The 17172-nt window shown below is 45.2% G+C and overlaps 1 protein-coding gene across 2 annotated transcripts in view; it reads right to left on the bottom strand.

The window, feature by feature from the left end:
- DOT1L (DOT1 like histone lysine methyltransferase) overlaps positions 1-17172 on the bottom strand; it is a 642515-nt gene that overhangs the window by 234228 nt on the left and 391115 nt on the right. For both annotated transcript variants that reach the window (XM_030219845.1, XM_030219846.1), the window contains exons 11-13: positions 16353-16459; positions 11341-11382; positions 8871-8954 (exon numbers count right to left, since the gene is read on the bottom strand). In XM_030219845.1, the coding sequence (XP_030075705.1) occupies positions 8871-8954; positions 11341-11382; positions 16353-16459 (233 nt within the window). The remainder of the gene's footprint in view (positions 1-8870; positions 8955-11340; positions 11383-16352; positions 16460-17172) is intronic.

The raw sequence follows: 17172 nt of genomic DNA, 5'->3' as shown, positions 1-17172 counted from the left end.
TCCGGTGCCCCCTTGCTTGTTGGTGTAATACATCGCAACCTGATTGTCTGTCTGAATTAGGATAATTTGATTGGACAGCCGGTCTCTGAAAGCCTTTAGAGCATTCCAGATCGCTCGTAATTCCAGGAGGTTGATCTGAAGACCCGTTTCCTGAAAAGACCAAGCTCCTTGAGTGTGAAGTCCATCTACATGAGCTCCCCACTACAGGAGGGATGCATCCGTCGTCAGCAATTTTGCGGCTGAGGAATTTGGAATGGACGTCCTGAGGTCAGATTGGATCGAATGGTCCACCACTGAAGGGATCTGCAAAACTCGGTGGAGAGATGGATTACATCCTCTAGATCCCGTGGCCTGGCACCACTGGGAAGCTAGGGTCCACTGAGCTGATCTCATATGTAGACATGCTATGGGAGTCAGGGTCTATTGAGCTGATCTCATATGTAGACGTGCCATGGGAGTCACGTGAACCATGCAGGCCATGTGGCCCAAAAGCCTCAACATCTGCCGAGCTGTGATCTGTTGAGACGCTCGAGCTGAGGACACTAAGGCCAGAAGATTGTCTGCCTGTGCCTGGGGTAGATAAGCTCGAGACGTCCGAGTGTTCAACAGAGCTCCTATGAACGCCAACTTTCGCACCAGGACAAGATGGGACTTGGGCTAATTTATGACAAACCCCTGCAGTTCCAGCAGTTGAATAGTCAAGTGCATTGATCGTAGCGCTCCCGCCTCTGAGGTGTTCTTCACCAGACAATCGTCGAGATAAGGGATCACACAGTAACATAGTAGATGACGGCAGAAAAAGACCTGCACGGTCCATCCAGTCTGCCAAACAAGATAATTTCACGTGTGCTACTTTTTGTGTATACCTTACCTTGATTTGAATCTGCCATTGTCAGGGCACAGACCGTACAAGTCTGCCCAGCACTAGCCCCGCCTCCCAACCACCAGCCCTGCCTCCCCCCACCAGCTCTGCCACCCAATCTCGGCTAAGCTTCTGAGGATCCCTTCCTTCTGAACAGGATTCCTTTATGTTTATCCCACGCATGTTTGAATTCCGTTACCGTTTTCATCTCCACCACCTCCCGCGGGAGGGAATTCCAATTATCCACCACTCCCTCCGTGAAAAAATACTTCCTGACATTTTTCCTGAGTCTGCCCCCCTTCAATCTCATTTTATGTCCTCTCATTCTACCACCTTCCCATCTCCGGAAAAAGTTTGTTTGCGGATTTATACCTTTCAAATATTTGAACGTCTGTATCATATCACCCCTGTTTCTCCTTTCCTCCGGGGTATACATGTTCAGGTCAGTAAGTCTCTCCTCATACGTCTTGGAACGCAAATCCCATACCATTTTTGTAGCTTTTCTTTGCACCGCTTCTATTCTTTTTACATCCTTAGCAAAATACGGCCTCCAAAACTGAACACAATACTCCAGGTGCAGCCTCACCAACGACTTATACAGAGGCATTAAAACGTCTTTCCTTCTGCTGGTCATACCTCTCTCTATACAGCCTAGCAACCTTCTAGCTACGGCCACTGCCTTGTCACACTGTTTCATCGCCTTCAGATCCTCAGCTACTATCACCCCAAGATTCCTCTCCCGTCCGTACATATCAGACTCTCACTGCCTAACACATACGTCTCCCACGGATTTCTACTCCCTAAGTGCATCACTTTGCATTTCTTCGCATTGAATTTTAATTGCCAAACCTTAGACCATTCTTCTAGCTTCCTCAGATCCTTTTTCATGTTTTCCACTCCCTCCCGGATGTCCACTCTGTTACAAATTTAGCATCATCCGCAAAAGGCAAACTGTACCTTTTAACCCTTTGGCAATGTCACTCACAAATATATTGAACAGAATCGGCCCCAGCACCGATCCCTGAGGCACTCCAATACCCACCTTTCCCTCGTCTGAACGAATTCCATTAACCACCACCCTCTGGGGTCTGTCCGTTAACCAGTTCCTAATCCAGTTCACCACTTTGGGTCCTTTCTTCAGCCCATCTAGTTTATTCAGGAGCCTTCCGTGGGGAACCGTATCAAAACCTTTGCTGAAATCTAAGTAGATTACATCCATAGCACGTCCTTGATTCAATTGTCTGGTCACCCAGTCAAAGAATTCAATGAGATTTGTTTGGCAAGATTTCCCTTTGGTAAAACTATGTTGTCTCAGATCTTGCAACTTATTGGTTTCCAGGAAATTCACTATCCTTTCCATCAGCAAAGCTTCCATTACTTTTCCAATAACCGAAGTGAGGCTTACCGGCCTGTAGTTTCCAACTTCTAACCTATCACCACTTTTGTGAAGAGGGACCACATCCGCCATTCCCGCGGAACCTCTCCCGTCTCTAAGGATTTATTAAATAAATCTTTAATAGTACCCGCCAGAACCTCTCTGAGCTCCTTCAATATCCTGGGGTGGATCCCGTCCGGTCCCACGGCTTTGTCCACCTTTAGATTTTGAAGTTGTTCATACACACTCTCTTCCATGAACGGTGCTATATCCACTCCATTTTCATATGTATTTTTGTCAGTCAATCGCGGTCCTTCGCCAGGATTTTCTTCTGTGAAAACAGAACAAAAGTATCTGTTTAGCAAAATTGCTTTTTCTTCATCATTATCTACATAGCGGTTCGCAGCATCTTTCAGTCTCACAATTCCATTTTTAGTCTTCCTCCTTTCACTAATATACCTGAAGAAATTTTTGACACCCTTCCTTACATTTCTAGCCATTTGTTCTTCCGCTCGCGCTTTCGCCAGACGTATCTCTCTCTTTGTGTCTTTTCAGTTTTATCCGGTATTCCTCTTCTTTTCTGTACTTCAGGAACGCCAACTCTTTGGCCTTTATTTGTTAAGCCACTTGCTTGGAGAACCATATCGGTTTCCTTTTTCTCTTGCTTTTATTTACTATCTTTACATAAAGGTTTGTGGCCCTATTTATAGCTTCTTTCAGCCTGGACCACTGTCCTTCTACCCCTCGTTTGTCCTCCCAGCCCATCAGCTCCTTCCTCAGGTATTTCCCCATTTTACTAAAGTCAGCATGGTTGAAATCCAGGACTTTGAGTTTTGAGTGGCCGACCTCCACTTCAGCCGTCATATCAAACCAAACCATTTGATGGTCACTGCTGCCCAGGTGGGCACCCACTCTGACATTTGACGCACTATCCCCATTTGTGAGCACCAGATCCAGCATTGCTCCCTCCCTCGTGGGTTCTGTGACCATTTGTCTGAGCAGAGCACTTTGAAAAGCATCCACGATCTCTCTACTTCTTTCTGATTCTGCAGACGAAACCTTCCAATCTACATCCAGCAGATTGAAATCTCCCAGCAACAGCACCTCTGTCTTCTTTCCCAACTTTTGAATGTCTGCGATCAGATCTTTATCTAGTTCCTGCAATTGTGTCGGAGGTCTGTAGACAACACCCACATGGACAGAGGTTTTATCCTCTCCTTTTAAGGTGATCCATAAGGTGACTCCCAGTCTGCGTAGCGATGCTGCAACAACTGTCAAGCACTTTGTAAAGACCCTGGGTGCAGATGCTAGACCAAATGGTAGTACGCAGTACTGAAAGTGCTGAGTTCCCAAGCGAAATCTAAGGTACTGCCTGTGAGCTGGAAGTACCGAGATGTGAATATAGGCGTCCTTTAAGTCCAGAGAGCATAGCCTATCATTTTCCTGAATCATGGGAAGAAGGGTGCCCAGGGAAACCATCCTGAACTTTTCTCAGAGCAGGAATTTGTTCAGGCCCCTTAGGTCTAGGATGGGACACATCCCCCCCCCCCTGTTTTCTTTGCACAAGGAAGTACCTGGAATAGAATCCCAGCCCTTCTTGCCCAGAAGGCATGGGCTCGACCGCACTGGCGCTGAGAAGGGCGGAGAGTTCCTCTGCAAGTACCTGACTGTGCTGGGAGCTGAAGGACTGAGCTCCCGGTGGGCAATTTGGAGGTGTGGAGATCAAACTGAGGGAGTATCCTAGCTGGACTATTTGAAGAACCCACCGATCGGAGGTTATGAGAGGCCACCTTTGGTGAAAATATTTTAACCTCCCTCCGACAGGCAGATCGTCCGGCACAGACACTTTTATAGCAGCTATGCTCAACTGGAACCAGTCAAAAGCCCGTCTCTTGCTTTTGCTGGAGAGCAGGAGGGGCCTTAGGCGCACGCCGCTGACGAGAGCGAGCCTGCTGGGAACGAGCTTGAACAGGCTGTCGAGAGGTAGGAGTGTATCTACATCTATTATAGGAATAGGGAGCACTCCAAAAAACCTCCTAGAGGAGGAGGTAGTAGCAGAAGGCATCAGGCGGGAGAGAGAATCCATTGCATCATGGTGCTTCTTGAGGGTATCGACCATATCCTCAACCTTCTCTCCAAAAAGATTATCCCCCCGGCAAGGAACATCCACCATTCGCTGCTGGGTCTTCTGACCCAGGTCAGAGACACGCAGCCATAAGAGTCTGCGCATCAATATACCTTGAGCAGCTACTCAGGATGCGGCATCAAAAGTGTCATAAACTCCTGGCCAGGATTTTGCGACACACCTTCTGCTGCCTGACCACCTGGTGAAAAGATTCAGCAAGCTCCGGAGGGAGAGCTTCAACTAAACTGGACAGTTGCCTCAGCGAGTTCTGTAAGTGAATGCTCATGTACAGCTGGTATGTTTAGATCTTGGTGGCGAGCATTCCGGCCTGATACGTACGCCTACCAAAAGAATCCAAGGTGCTAGACTCTCTGCCTGGGGGCGCCGAGGCATAGTCTCTAGTGCTCCTGGCTCTTCAGAGAGCAGAGTCCACCACCATGAAATTGTGAGGAAGTTGGGCCTTCACCATCACAGGCTCTCCATGGACTCTGTACTGGGACTCGGACTTCTTGTTGACAACTAAATTAGAAAGAGGGCAAGACCAATTCCGCAACATCACTTCCCTGAGTGTATTGTGCAAGAAGGCTGTTGCAACCTCTGCAGGTGGAGAAGGATAATCCAGGACCTTGAGCATCTCAGCCCTGGGCTCATCCACAACCTCCATAAGGAATGGAATGTCCTTAGACATTTCCCTCACAAAAGATGAAAAAGTAAGACTCTCAGGTGGAGACTGTCTGACTTCAATAGGCGGAGTAGGATCAGAAGGAAGCCCACAGGAATCTTCCTCTGAAAAATACCTGGGGTCTCTTCAGTATCGGACAAAAGCTCCTTAAGAGCAGCCCGAACCCGCGCCTGTCTCGACGTCGAGGATTGACGTCCTCGTGAGGGATGCCGAGAAGTCGACCTATGGTTGGACTCCGGCAAAGCTTCCTCCACCGACGTCGAGGGGGAGTCAACCCGGGTGGTAGCTGGCTCCGGGGACCTCCGCCCAGGTGATGGCCCAGATGCCGTCTCCGCAGTTGGTACGGGAGGCGCAAGCACTCCCGACACCGAGGCAGACGGACGAAGCAATCCTTCCAGAATCTCTGGAAGAAGGGCCCGGAGACACTCATCGAGAGCTGCCATCGGAAAAGACTGGGGGGCCAGAAGACAGGAGTCGGTGCCAGAATCTGAGGGGGTTCGAGAGCCGGTACCAGGCTGCCGGACGACCGACTCATCGGCACCTCCTGAATGGAGGATGAGTGGTCCTCCCGGCACTGACGCTTCTTGGGTGCCGATTCCCTCGGCTCCCCGGAGCTCTCGGTACCGTGTCTAGAAGGAGATCGATGATGATGCTTCTTCGCCTTCGCTCGACACCCGTCATAGACGCTCCTCGGCACCTATGAGGAGGACGTGGAATCCTCACGCCTCTTCGGGACCGGGTCCGACTCAGGTTGGTCCTGAGGGGCCTGCATAGCAGTAGGCTACAAGACAGGTGGAGACCCACCCGATGCCTAGCTGCTCCCAGCTCAAAGGGGTCTCTCGGCAGCTATTACCTGGACTCTCGGTGCTGCTTCCCTCGACGTCGACGCCTCCGACCTCAGTACCGATGTCGAAGGACCGAACCGATCTGGAAAAAGCTTCTCACGTTGAGCCTCTCGAGCCACCTTGGTCCTTTTCTTCATCAATTTACACAGCTTACAAGCAGCTGGAACATGATCGAGCCCAAGACACTGGAGGCACCACGCATGGAGGTTGGTACTCGAGATGGTCCAGTTACAGTGAGTACAGCGTTTGAAGCCGCTGGGAGTCTTCGATGACATGGGCAGGAAAATAGCATCCACAAAATCAAACGACTCGATTGTGCCAATGAAAAAGGCACAAAAAAAGGGGAAAAAAAAGAACGCAGCCGAGCGGCCGCGACGAAAAGAAAGGAACCTTAAAACAAATGAGAAAAAACTATGAAAATAAAAGGAAAACTTTTTTTTAATATTGAAGAAAACTATCTAAAAAAAAGGAGGAAAAAGGGCGCGATAAATGCGAAAAAACGTTCTCCTGGGCCGAAAACACAAGGAGCAGCGTACAGACACAACTCCTTCACGAAGCGGATAAAAAAGAACTGATTTTAGTCAGGCTCGTGTCGCGGGTGGGAAGCAGGTCGCGCATGCGCGGTGTGCTCAGGCCAGTACGACTGAGCATTCTACAGACTTCTAGGTTTTTTTTCTGAAGAAAATTTCTGATCTCCTGGGCCGTCGTGGACGATGACCCACACGTAAGAATATTAGAGCCTGCTTGTCCTCGGAGAAATGGATATTATTGTGTTTTATTAGCCTGCACTGAGCACTGTTACACCAACATAAAATTTAACATTCTAGCTTTTGAAAAATCTGTATTTAGTTGCTTCTGCATGCTTACAAAAACATCAGGCATTTCAGTAGTGCACAATACTCATATTTACTTTTATTTCCCCAAAAAGGGAACTAAAAGCAAAAGCATATTCTTGAATTACACAAGCCAATTGCCTTAAAGGCTATCATGACATGGACATCTGGTAAGACAGTGCCAACTAAGAGACAGAAGAGTGGCCTAGTGGTTAGAACAATGGACTGAGAACCATGTAGAGTTTTCTTTTGAAAACTGGGGAGGGGGATGGTTAGAGGGATGGGGAGCAGGACTGCCACAGAAGGTACCAGTAGCCATTTTGAGATTGGAGTCAGACTGGGAAGAGTGAATGGGGATCATTTCTGCCCTGATAAGGCCACTAGAACACCAGGCTTCTAAGTTAAGTCCAGGGAAGCCCTATGGGTCATAGAAGGGCAGCATGCGTGCAGCCCGCTTTTGTTTTCGGGGGGGGGGGGGGGGGGGATGCCCTGGTTTTGGCTATAACTGTGCGGCAAATTTTGCCCACAGATTCCGTTTCAGCTGCCCTCTAGCTTAATGGATTATTATTCTAACTCAGCATGGCATAACATAAGGATGGGAAAGTCTCTTCCATGTTTTCAGGTTATTAAGACAGGGTTAGCACCCACCTCTCTGCCCAAGCAAATTTACATACATCTGTGGAACACACAGTCTTGCATACATAACCGCATTACTTGTCCCCTTAGGAGCCTCTTACTTTCTTTAGTTGGATCCGTGTTTTAACATCCATGGGTTTATAAGGACTATGACATCACACACCGTCGTCCACACTCCTCCTCCTGTTTTGACATGTCAGTGAAAACAGGAGGAGGAGCGTGGACGACGGCATGTGATGTCATAGTCCTTATAAACCCACGCCATTTTATGTATCTTGTTGGATGTTAAAACACGGATCCAACTAAAGAAAGTAAGAGGCTCCTAAAGCGACAAGTAATGTGGTTATGTATGCAAGATTGTGTGGTATAATTGATCCACTTTTTTACAGGCACCAGTTGGCGACCGCGGACCCTGAAGCAGGAGTACGAAACCTTGGCCAAAGTCGGGCCGTGGCTAGCTGTCAGAATTTCAGCATACGACTGGGCGGCTGGAAAGCTAAGTCTCTTTTCAGATTTATGACATTGAGCAGTATTAGAGAGACATCATAATAAAAGACAGGAGGTTTTTTAGCCTGTGATGAGTACGTGGGCCTCCCTAAAAGTTAATTTATATTGACAAAGGAGTGTCCCATCATCTGCTCGAGGCTTTTCCTCTGATCAGATAGTACACCACACAGACAGTGATAGAAATCCTGTATTTGATTAGTTCTATTTTTCAGTGACAGCTCTAAATTCTGTTGTTTCACCCTATGCTATTTTCCTTTCTTCCTGAGTAGCATCTGCTACACAGTTTGGTCCGCCATATAACTGTAAATTTTGAATAAAGCCAACTACATGACAAAAGCAAACTCTTGTTCTATTGTGCAGTTTGACTGGCATGAGTGAAGATGTATGTTAATGAAACATATGAGTAGGCTTCCACTGAGAATCACTGCAATGCTTCCCAGTACTCAGAGCAGTAATTTTGAAAATATATAAACCTCTCTGATAAAAATGATGTAAAGACTATATTACCTTGGCTCTCTAAATCCCTAATATTCCATTATGCAGCTAGCAAATGGGAATAGGTAGAAATCCCCAACACCACCATGTTTAAGCCTCAGAGTTTGCAAACTTCAAAATGCCACCATCAAACTTCATGCTCAATGAGTCAACTTTAAAGCAAATGACATCAGTACATGACTATTAAGGAGCAAAGGAACTTCTATCATTCATGACGACTTATCTAGATTTGAGATCATACCAGTGAGAAGCACAGCAGTTAACGGGAAGATTGTTCTACTGCTGCTCTATGCTCAGACAAACTCCTGCTGGCTACTGTTTAGACCACAAATTTCCCCTTCTGACTTATCTATAAAAGAGAGTGCATGGAAATGAAAGAGTTGGGAAAAGTCAAAAGGGCAGACTCTTGCTTGTGAATGGACTATCGTTCTCAGATCTTCAGGTGGCAGTATGTTTTTGTGTTATGTAAGGTGATCAGAGGACAAAAAGGAGGCAGGAATTAAGTGCTACCTTGCTTTCTTGAACCTTTGTTGGAGTAGTTGTGTTGCTCTTGTTGTCTCTCTGCTGACGACGTCTAGCTGCCTCTTGTTCTTCCTGGAAAGTAAGTTTAACTGGCTTTGAAATTTTATATCAAACCTTTTTTCTATCTACTATTATCACATATCCCAATTTTGGAACCTTCTCTTTGTACATTTATGATGGATCACCCCTTCACAACATGGGTCATAACACACACTTAAGTTTTGAAGAGAAGAATATACCCAAAATTGAAAACCACTACTGCATGTAAAAATCATGCCAGACACTGTCACACAGGCCTACACTGTTACTTAGGCCAGTGGTTCCCAAACCTGGCCTGGAGGCACCACAGCCAGTCACATTTTCAGGATACCCACGATGAATATTCATGAGAGGTTTGCATGTACTGCCTCTACTACATGAAAATCTCTCATGAATATTCATCGTGGGCATCCTGAAAACCTGACTGGCTGGGTGTCTCCTGGACCAGGTTTGGGAACCACTAACTTAGGCCTTTTATTTCCAAGTTGCCCCCCCCCCCCCTGAGAAAATTATCAATGTTTAACACATGAACAAAAATGTTGGTAACTATTCCTGCTCCATGAAGATCAATCTGCACACTGCTTGTGGGTCTACTGGTACTATAGTTATGACACATAGCAGAACTGGTAGTGAGTATCTTCTACTTGAACAAGTCATGGATAATGAGTCCTGTACCACTTTAAAAGGTAAAAAATGAAGAACAAAAACTGGAGGACAAAGGGGCACAGAGGGTTAGCAGGATTATCCCTAAAAGCTTATAATTTGGGGAGGACAACAGACAAAATAGAAAGAAATGCATGGGAACGTGCAACAGGCAAGGATTACAACGGTCTGCAGCAAAGGGAGTCAGGGCCTGGTGTATTAGCAAACTACTTAATGACAAGCAAAAGACAAGCAAATCCAAATGAGAGTCTCAACCACTTCACAAAAGCAAGGCATCAAACATTTCATTAAGCATAAAGGTTTTGTACCTCTTCTTCAGGCAGATGATCAAAAGCCCCGCGCTGTTCCAAACAACGCTCTAAAATAGCGCTGGAACAGCGCGGGGAGCTATTAGACCTATGATCAAAGATAATGCATGCAAATTTAAGCAGCGCAATTATCTCTGATTATTGGGTAGAAGTGCTGGAGAATTGTGCCTGAGCATGCACTCAGCACAATCCTCCCGCACTTGTTTGACAGGTCTGGGCTGGAGACCAATGAAAAGAGAAGGACGCCCATATTTAAATCGGAAGATGGACATCCTCAACTGCCCTGTTGCAGGGACGGCCAAATTTCAAGGGAGTGTCGGAGGTATAGCGATGGGGCAGTTGAGGACGTCCAAAATTTGGACGTTTCTGTGACGGGGCAGTTGAGGACGTCCAAATTTTGGACGTTTCTGCAATGGGCAGTTAAGGACGTCCTTAACTGCCCATTGCAGAAACGTCCAAAATTTGAACGTCCTCAACTGCCCCGTCACAGAAATGTCCAAATTTTGGACGTCCTCAACTGCCCTCGCTGGCAGGTTTGCTGTAGGGGGGAATGGGGGCCTGCCAGCATGCAAATGCATGCAGGACAGGGCTCACCATTCCTCTCCAATGATCTGCAAACCCTAACGCCAGCTTGGAGCTGGCGTAGGGTTTGTCGCAGCCAACGACCCAATCTTTGGCACGCTGGACGCTGATCATTGGGGATGAATGCGTTAAGCACTGACTAGCATGCATTTACAGGCTACTTGCGCTAAGAGCCCTGTTTAGCATGCATTTGCATGCTACTTGCACTAAGAGCCCTCAAGCATGTTGTTTCACACGCTTGAGGGCTCTGATCATGGGGCGGAAGCAAATGACGGTGCTAGTTTGGCGCTAACAGCCTCTAGCGCCGGCGTTTGCTTCTGATCATCTGCCTGCTTGTACTTATGACCCTCTACCCACTATCTGAATGATCCTTTCACTTCTTCCTACCAAACAAGAGGGTAACATTTTCTTACCCGTGTCAGTCACCTACTCTGCCAGCATCAATCTGAATTCTGAACAATTCAGAACCCTATCCCTGTGAAACCTGCCATCACCAAACATTCATATTTTAAGATTGAAACTGGCACAGGAGACAAGATGATAAAAGTAAGAAGCACTGCTCCTCTCCTACTGCAAAGGAGGGAGGGTTAATCTTACGGCACTTCAGAAATACTTAACTAGGGAGGGAAGGAAGGGAAAGGGGAGGATCCCATGAGGGGTGGGAGTTCTAGAAGGAGGGAACAGCACACTTGCTGATATGATTCTGAAGCACAGTACCTGGGACAATTACCCCTGTCATCCTATCCTAAAGGTAGTCCTAGATTCCGGAATAAAGCCTATATGTCAACGCATGTAACATGCTTCCTCGGTTATGAGTCATTGTGCCACTCAAACTAACAACAAAAGTTTAAAAACAAATAACTTACCCTGAGTTTTGGATTTTTGAGACTAGAAAAATAATTTTCAAGCTGAAAGAAAAAAATATGAGTTTTCACATTTTTTTAATATCCTATGTAAAGGAAATGCATTATTCTAAACAGTGTTACATTTAATATTACTTCTATAGCTCAAGATAAAAACTGAATTCTGAGGTAAAATGTTTAACATCTTCAAATCGAAATTCACAGATTTCTAGCATGGGTCAGTTTCCAATTTGTCCCCAGAAATTTTCACAAGGCTAAAAAGAGGTAAAGCTTTTACAAACCGCAAGAAAGCTCCCGAACTAAATCAAAGGGCTTTCTGCCTGGGACAATTAGAGCTATATAAAGGGCAGGCAGAGGAATGAATCGGCTCCTGACTGAAGCAGGAAAAGAAATATACCAAAAAACAAGCATTTCTGTATATCTAGCTCATCATAGCACTCACAAAATTTTACTGAATGCGTGACAAAACAGTGGGTTTCTGAGCCTATGAACTGTATTGTTTTGCTGATGACATATATTTCTCCTGGTTGTTTTACTGATATGTGTTTCTCCTGGTTGGCCAGCAGATGGCGACTGTCTTCTTTTTCTTTTTTAAAGCTGTACCAGAAGTGAGTTTTCTTTTTTCCGCCTGTGAGGTAATTTGTTAGTCCCAGTTTGGAAGTAGAGGGAGAAAGACCTGAGATCCTGTGATCAGGTATATTCTGTAACTTGTGAGCAGCTATATTTCCTATACCTCCCTGGAACTATTCAGGTAGTAATAAAATGTTTAGATAGTTTTATAATTAATCCTATTTCAGTTACCTGTTATTTTGTGTTGTTTGCTCCATCTATTTTATAGTTCACAGTTCAATATTTTTATGAAAATAAACATAATTGTTTATTTGCTCTGCTTGTCTGGACTAGGAATCCTAGTGGTTTGGGTCTGTGGGTGCTTTGTAGGGAACTGTGGGACCCCTGGGATTATGACCCCAGTGTCCTAGAAATCACTGGGGAATAATCTGAGAACGGGAGACTTGCTCAGAGGTGGTTGGGACCCACTCAGTGGAAGGAGGGTGCTAGTGTAGAGCACAAGCGGCAGGTGCATGTGGACCTGAGTTGTGCCTGCGATAGACCCTCTAAGTGGCTGTAGAGTTAGCCCCAGGCGGGTGACTATTTCATCACAGAAGGTCACACTGATTATCACCAACATAACGATGCAAAATACCTACAGAAAAACCTTCACATTGTATGGGATTATCTGTGTTGTTTCTTTGAGAAATTCACTAATAGTTTCTGGGCACTTCATCTTACAGCTTCTTTGTTATGACCCCCTCTTGTCTGAGTTTCTATGGGACATTATACCTTCTTATACTACACTAAAGCTTTCTAGATATTTGAATATTTCTACTATATTCCACCTTTTCTTTCTTTCTTCTCCAAAGTATATTTTGAATTCCTTAAGCCCTCTACCTGGCTTGTACAGAGAAACCATGTTACCCAGTTCCAGGCTGAAGATTCTGGTACAATCCTGGATTTCTGAGCAGCCCATCTTGATACATTATGGGACTTGCAACACTGATTTGAAGGGCAGGATCAGGAACTACAAATCCCACGCTGCTCTGGGATGTTAGTTCAAAACCAGGACTTTCCTAAAATCTTCAGCCTGGAACTGGGTAACTTGGCATCTCTGCTTGTATCTCTGCAGTAGCCCTTCTCTCAACTGCTTCCATAATCCCAATGTCTTTACAAAAGGAGCAGCCTACAGAATGTAACATGATATTCAAGGTGGACTCTACCAGTGACCCATACAAAGGTAACATTCCCTCCTCAGTTCCTGCTAGTAATACCTTTTTTCTTTATGCACCCAAGCATACTGTTACTTCATCAAGGTTGACTGACAATTTCAGGTCATTCAAAACATATCCTACACTCTTTCATGCTTGGTAGGCACTCATCCTCACCCTCCTAATTGAAAAGCGGTGAATGGGTTTGTCTTGAGCTATTTGATTTTACACTTTTTGCACCAAAGCACAGGTACCAACTATTAACCACTCTTCTAGATTTTTCCAAAAAAAAAAACCACTTTATTTTATAATCACCTCTCGATATGTCCACAGATTGTAGTCACCAAATGAACACATTTTCCTGCTAGTCCTTCCACAAGGCAGCTAATAACAGATAATTTAAAGTACCAGCCAAAGCACTCTAGGAACCTTCATGGACTCCATTTATCACCACTCTGACTCGGGTTGCCTAATCTCCCAGTCAGAATTTATTGGGGTCCTGATGCTCAAAACTGTGGCGCTGTTCCGAATAGTGCCATAAAAATACTGCCAGAACAGTGCAGAAAAACAATACTCTAATGCTCAACACTAATGAGATACAAATATAGGCACACTCATAATGTTGAGCATTAGGAAGTTTGGTGGGAGGATTGTGCTTGGAGCAAGCACAGAAGAGCTCAGCGATAAGCTCAGCTCCTGTGCGCATGCACCCGGTAAAACCCAAACATGAAGCACATATTGGCATCTTTTTTTTTTCGGCCTAAATACAAGCATTTAAAATATTTGTTGTTCTTTTTAGCTTGGACGCTTATCAGTGGCGTAGCTAGGTGGGGCGCCAGGGGAGCGGCCGCTCCCCCAAACGGAGTTCTGCCAGCGCCTATTTTTTTCTCGTCGTGTTACATTGAAAATGTGCGCCAGCACTGGCGGAAGTCCGCTCTCACTCCCCCCGTGCCGTCAACCTGGCTTCACTTCTGACGCTTATATTTAGCCACAGGAATCAGAAACCAATGTGTGTTTTCACTTTGGGCGTTTAAATTTTTTTTTTTCTTTAAGCATGGATGTATTAAATTTAGATGCAGGAAACAGATGCCAATATGTACCCTTGCCTAGGTTTGCTGTTTCTCATGACCAGTGCTTAAGGGCTTCCTTCTGCTTCCAAAAGCAATCAAACCCAGCAGATTTTGCAGAAAGAATCATGAGAAATCCTCTCTTCCAACACGTTAAAACCTGCTCAAACCTGGTGTTATTTTTTGCAGTGGTAAGACAGTTTTATTTCAGCCGCTTTTTCTAAGCATTGGGTAGGAATACTAAATGATCTCATTAACATGAGCTTGACTACATTAGCACAGTACCTGAATTGTTAGTCTATGCACTCATTTGTTCTTGTGCTCTTGGCTTCTGAACATTCTGCACAGGTAAGCAGGTGCTATACAGCACTAACAGTCTCTAATGCCCACATTTACTTTTGAGCAAGGGGGCCTGGGTGATGCTTTTATCACAATTTAAAAAGCTGTTACATCTTTATTGATCAACAAGTACTAGGCTTTAAACAGGATAAGCATATTGATCAGGGTACTCCTGGATTTTAAATGGTTGTTAATTATAATGTAAACAAAAGTTGCTGTGACAGACAATGAGTTACCAAACTGGCTGTTCAAAAGGAAATAGTAGCACTTGGGCTCTGATGCTCAGAAGCAAATGCGGGCGCTAGAGGCTGTTCATGCCCACATTTGCCAGCACCAAATGCTGGGAGTTGGCAAGTGCATGAACCAATGAGATCGTTGGCGTCCAGCGCAATGGGCATGCTGATATATTCAAGAGCATGCTGATAAGGTACTTGCCTATTCATCTGCAATGCTAAAAGAAGTGTGCGCCTCACAAGGGTGCTTCTAACACCATAGCCCCTACACCAGCTCAGAAGCTGGCATTAGGGTGTCTGGGATATTGAAATCCTGCTGAAACTTTTACAAATCCTACTGGAATGGCCTGCCAATATTTTGGAAGGTAGAAACCTGTGCTGGTTTGATTGATTGATTCCTCGCATTGAAATGTGGATTTGGCTCCTAGATTGCTAGCCTGTACAATGCCTCAGGGACCTCTATAAACTGATCATAGGCCCTTGAAAAACACTGGGACCTCTTGCTCGTATGACTTTTCAGTGTCAGTCCCCAGGCTCAAATTAATTCTGCGTCTGAAATTCATGGGGAGAAGGGGAGGGAGGGAGGCCAATGCACATGTGCTGGACATGCCCCCTCTTACTTGTCAATGCTCAGCGCTAACAGCACACATAAAATTTGCATGCAATTAATGCTAAGCATTGGGAAGTTCTTTTGCCGCGCTCTAACAGCGGTATTTTCCAGTGCTTTTTTGTACAACGCTGGAGTTTTAAGCAACTGGGCCTTTGAGCCTTAGTGACCATGGTGGCTTGAGGACTAACAGGTTTCCTGGTCAGAAAAGGAACCTCAGCAAGCAGCAGATCTGTGATTGTGTACAGGCTTGCAGGCCTCACAATCACTGTCAATCTCTTTTGGCCAGCCACTTTAGGTACAAGGGAATAGACTGGATGTCCATAGGAAAGTATCCTGGTTTAATTTTAAAAACTCATTTTTTCCAGATATAAGGCAGGTTTTAACATGGAAAATTGCTCTTATAAAATATGTACAGAGTATGCATGCATTAAAGATAGGTGCACTGCAAAATTGCACCTATATTATATGCAGGCATTCTCAGGGGCACAGTTGAGATGTATGCATCAGAAGCACAGCCAGGTTGAGGAGTCGGGGGGAGCGGACTGCCGATGGCACCATCGCCTATTTTTCACGTGACAGATCACATGAAAAATAGGCATCGGTGCGTCAGAAGTCCATTTGGGGGAGTGGTCACTCCCCTGGCAACCCACCTAGCTACATCTCTGGTATGCATATATTTTACAAGACACATATGTACATGCTTAAAGGACATGTACGAGTTTACACCTTCTTCAAAGTCTATTTAAATTTGTACCTTACTGGGAGTCATTCTGAGAGCCCACTTTATAAAACAGTTGCTCTTCTGGACATGTCACGCATCCTGTTAAAAAACTACACCTATTATTGCCACCCTTGTATTAAAAATACACTCTACAATATAGTAACTTATTAGATCTGTACGCAAATATGCTTTAAAAAAAAAAAGAGAGAGAGAAGGTAAGATTTTGCTACGAGTCAGAAGTACTAATGGATCTTTGGGGGAAATGCCTCAGATAATACTCACTATTGTTCGATCAATAGTATGCAGGTAGTAAGAAACTGGCTTTCCGGTCCATGAAACTGACCCTTTCAGTGGTGATAGCTCCACAACTCTCATTATAGTGCCAATATCTGAAGGGGGGGAAAAACATATTTGATGATCAAGCTGCACCCAGTTTTCACACACATTTCCAGAAATGTACTCCACAGCTCTTTTTGACGGTAGGTGATTTACATTTGGCTTTGTCAATGAGAGCCTGCTAATCCTACTACATCTCACCTGCTCATTCCAAATTCTGTCATCCTAACTCTGCTTTGTACCACAGCATTTTCTGCTCGTTATGCTCTTCAGTGGCTGGCCCTCACTGGATGGCTTACCAAAAAAAAAAAAAAAAAACCCAACCACATAATAGGACATAGAAGTGCCATGCTAGGTCAGACCAATAGTCCATTAAAGCTCAGCACCCCTATATATGACAGTGGAAGAACCCAGGAGATCCTAATGTAAAGTTCCAGTCCTTGCAGTATATAAGTACGGGAAAATTAGGTTCTTACCGTGATAATTTTCTTTCCTTTAGTCATAGCAGATGCAGCCATTACAGATGGGTTGTGTCCATCAACCAGCAGAGGGAGATAGAGAGCACACTTTTTTCAGTGCCTCATACCAGCTTGCTCCACTGCCTCTCTTCAGTATTTGAAGCTTCCAAAGCAGTATGGCAAACCGCAATGGGAACAACATGAGCTTTCCTCACAGCGAACGATGGCCCTACAACAAAGGGCATTAACTCAGAATGGAGGGAATGAAACATCCTCCCGGAGGGCATAAACTCATCCTCCACTGAGAC

Source organism: Microcaecilia unicolor, chromosome 11 (assembly GCF_901765095.1).
Source record: "Microcaecilia unicolor chromosome 11, aMicUni1.1, whole genome shotgun sequence".
Classification (NCBI taxonomy): Eukaryota; Metazoa; Chordata; class Amphibia; order Gymnophiona; family Siphonopidae; genus Microcaecilia; species Microcaecilia unicolor.
This window is presented reverse-complemented; position numbering and strand designations above follow the sequence as displayed.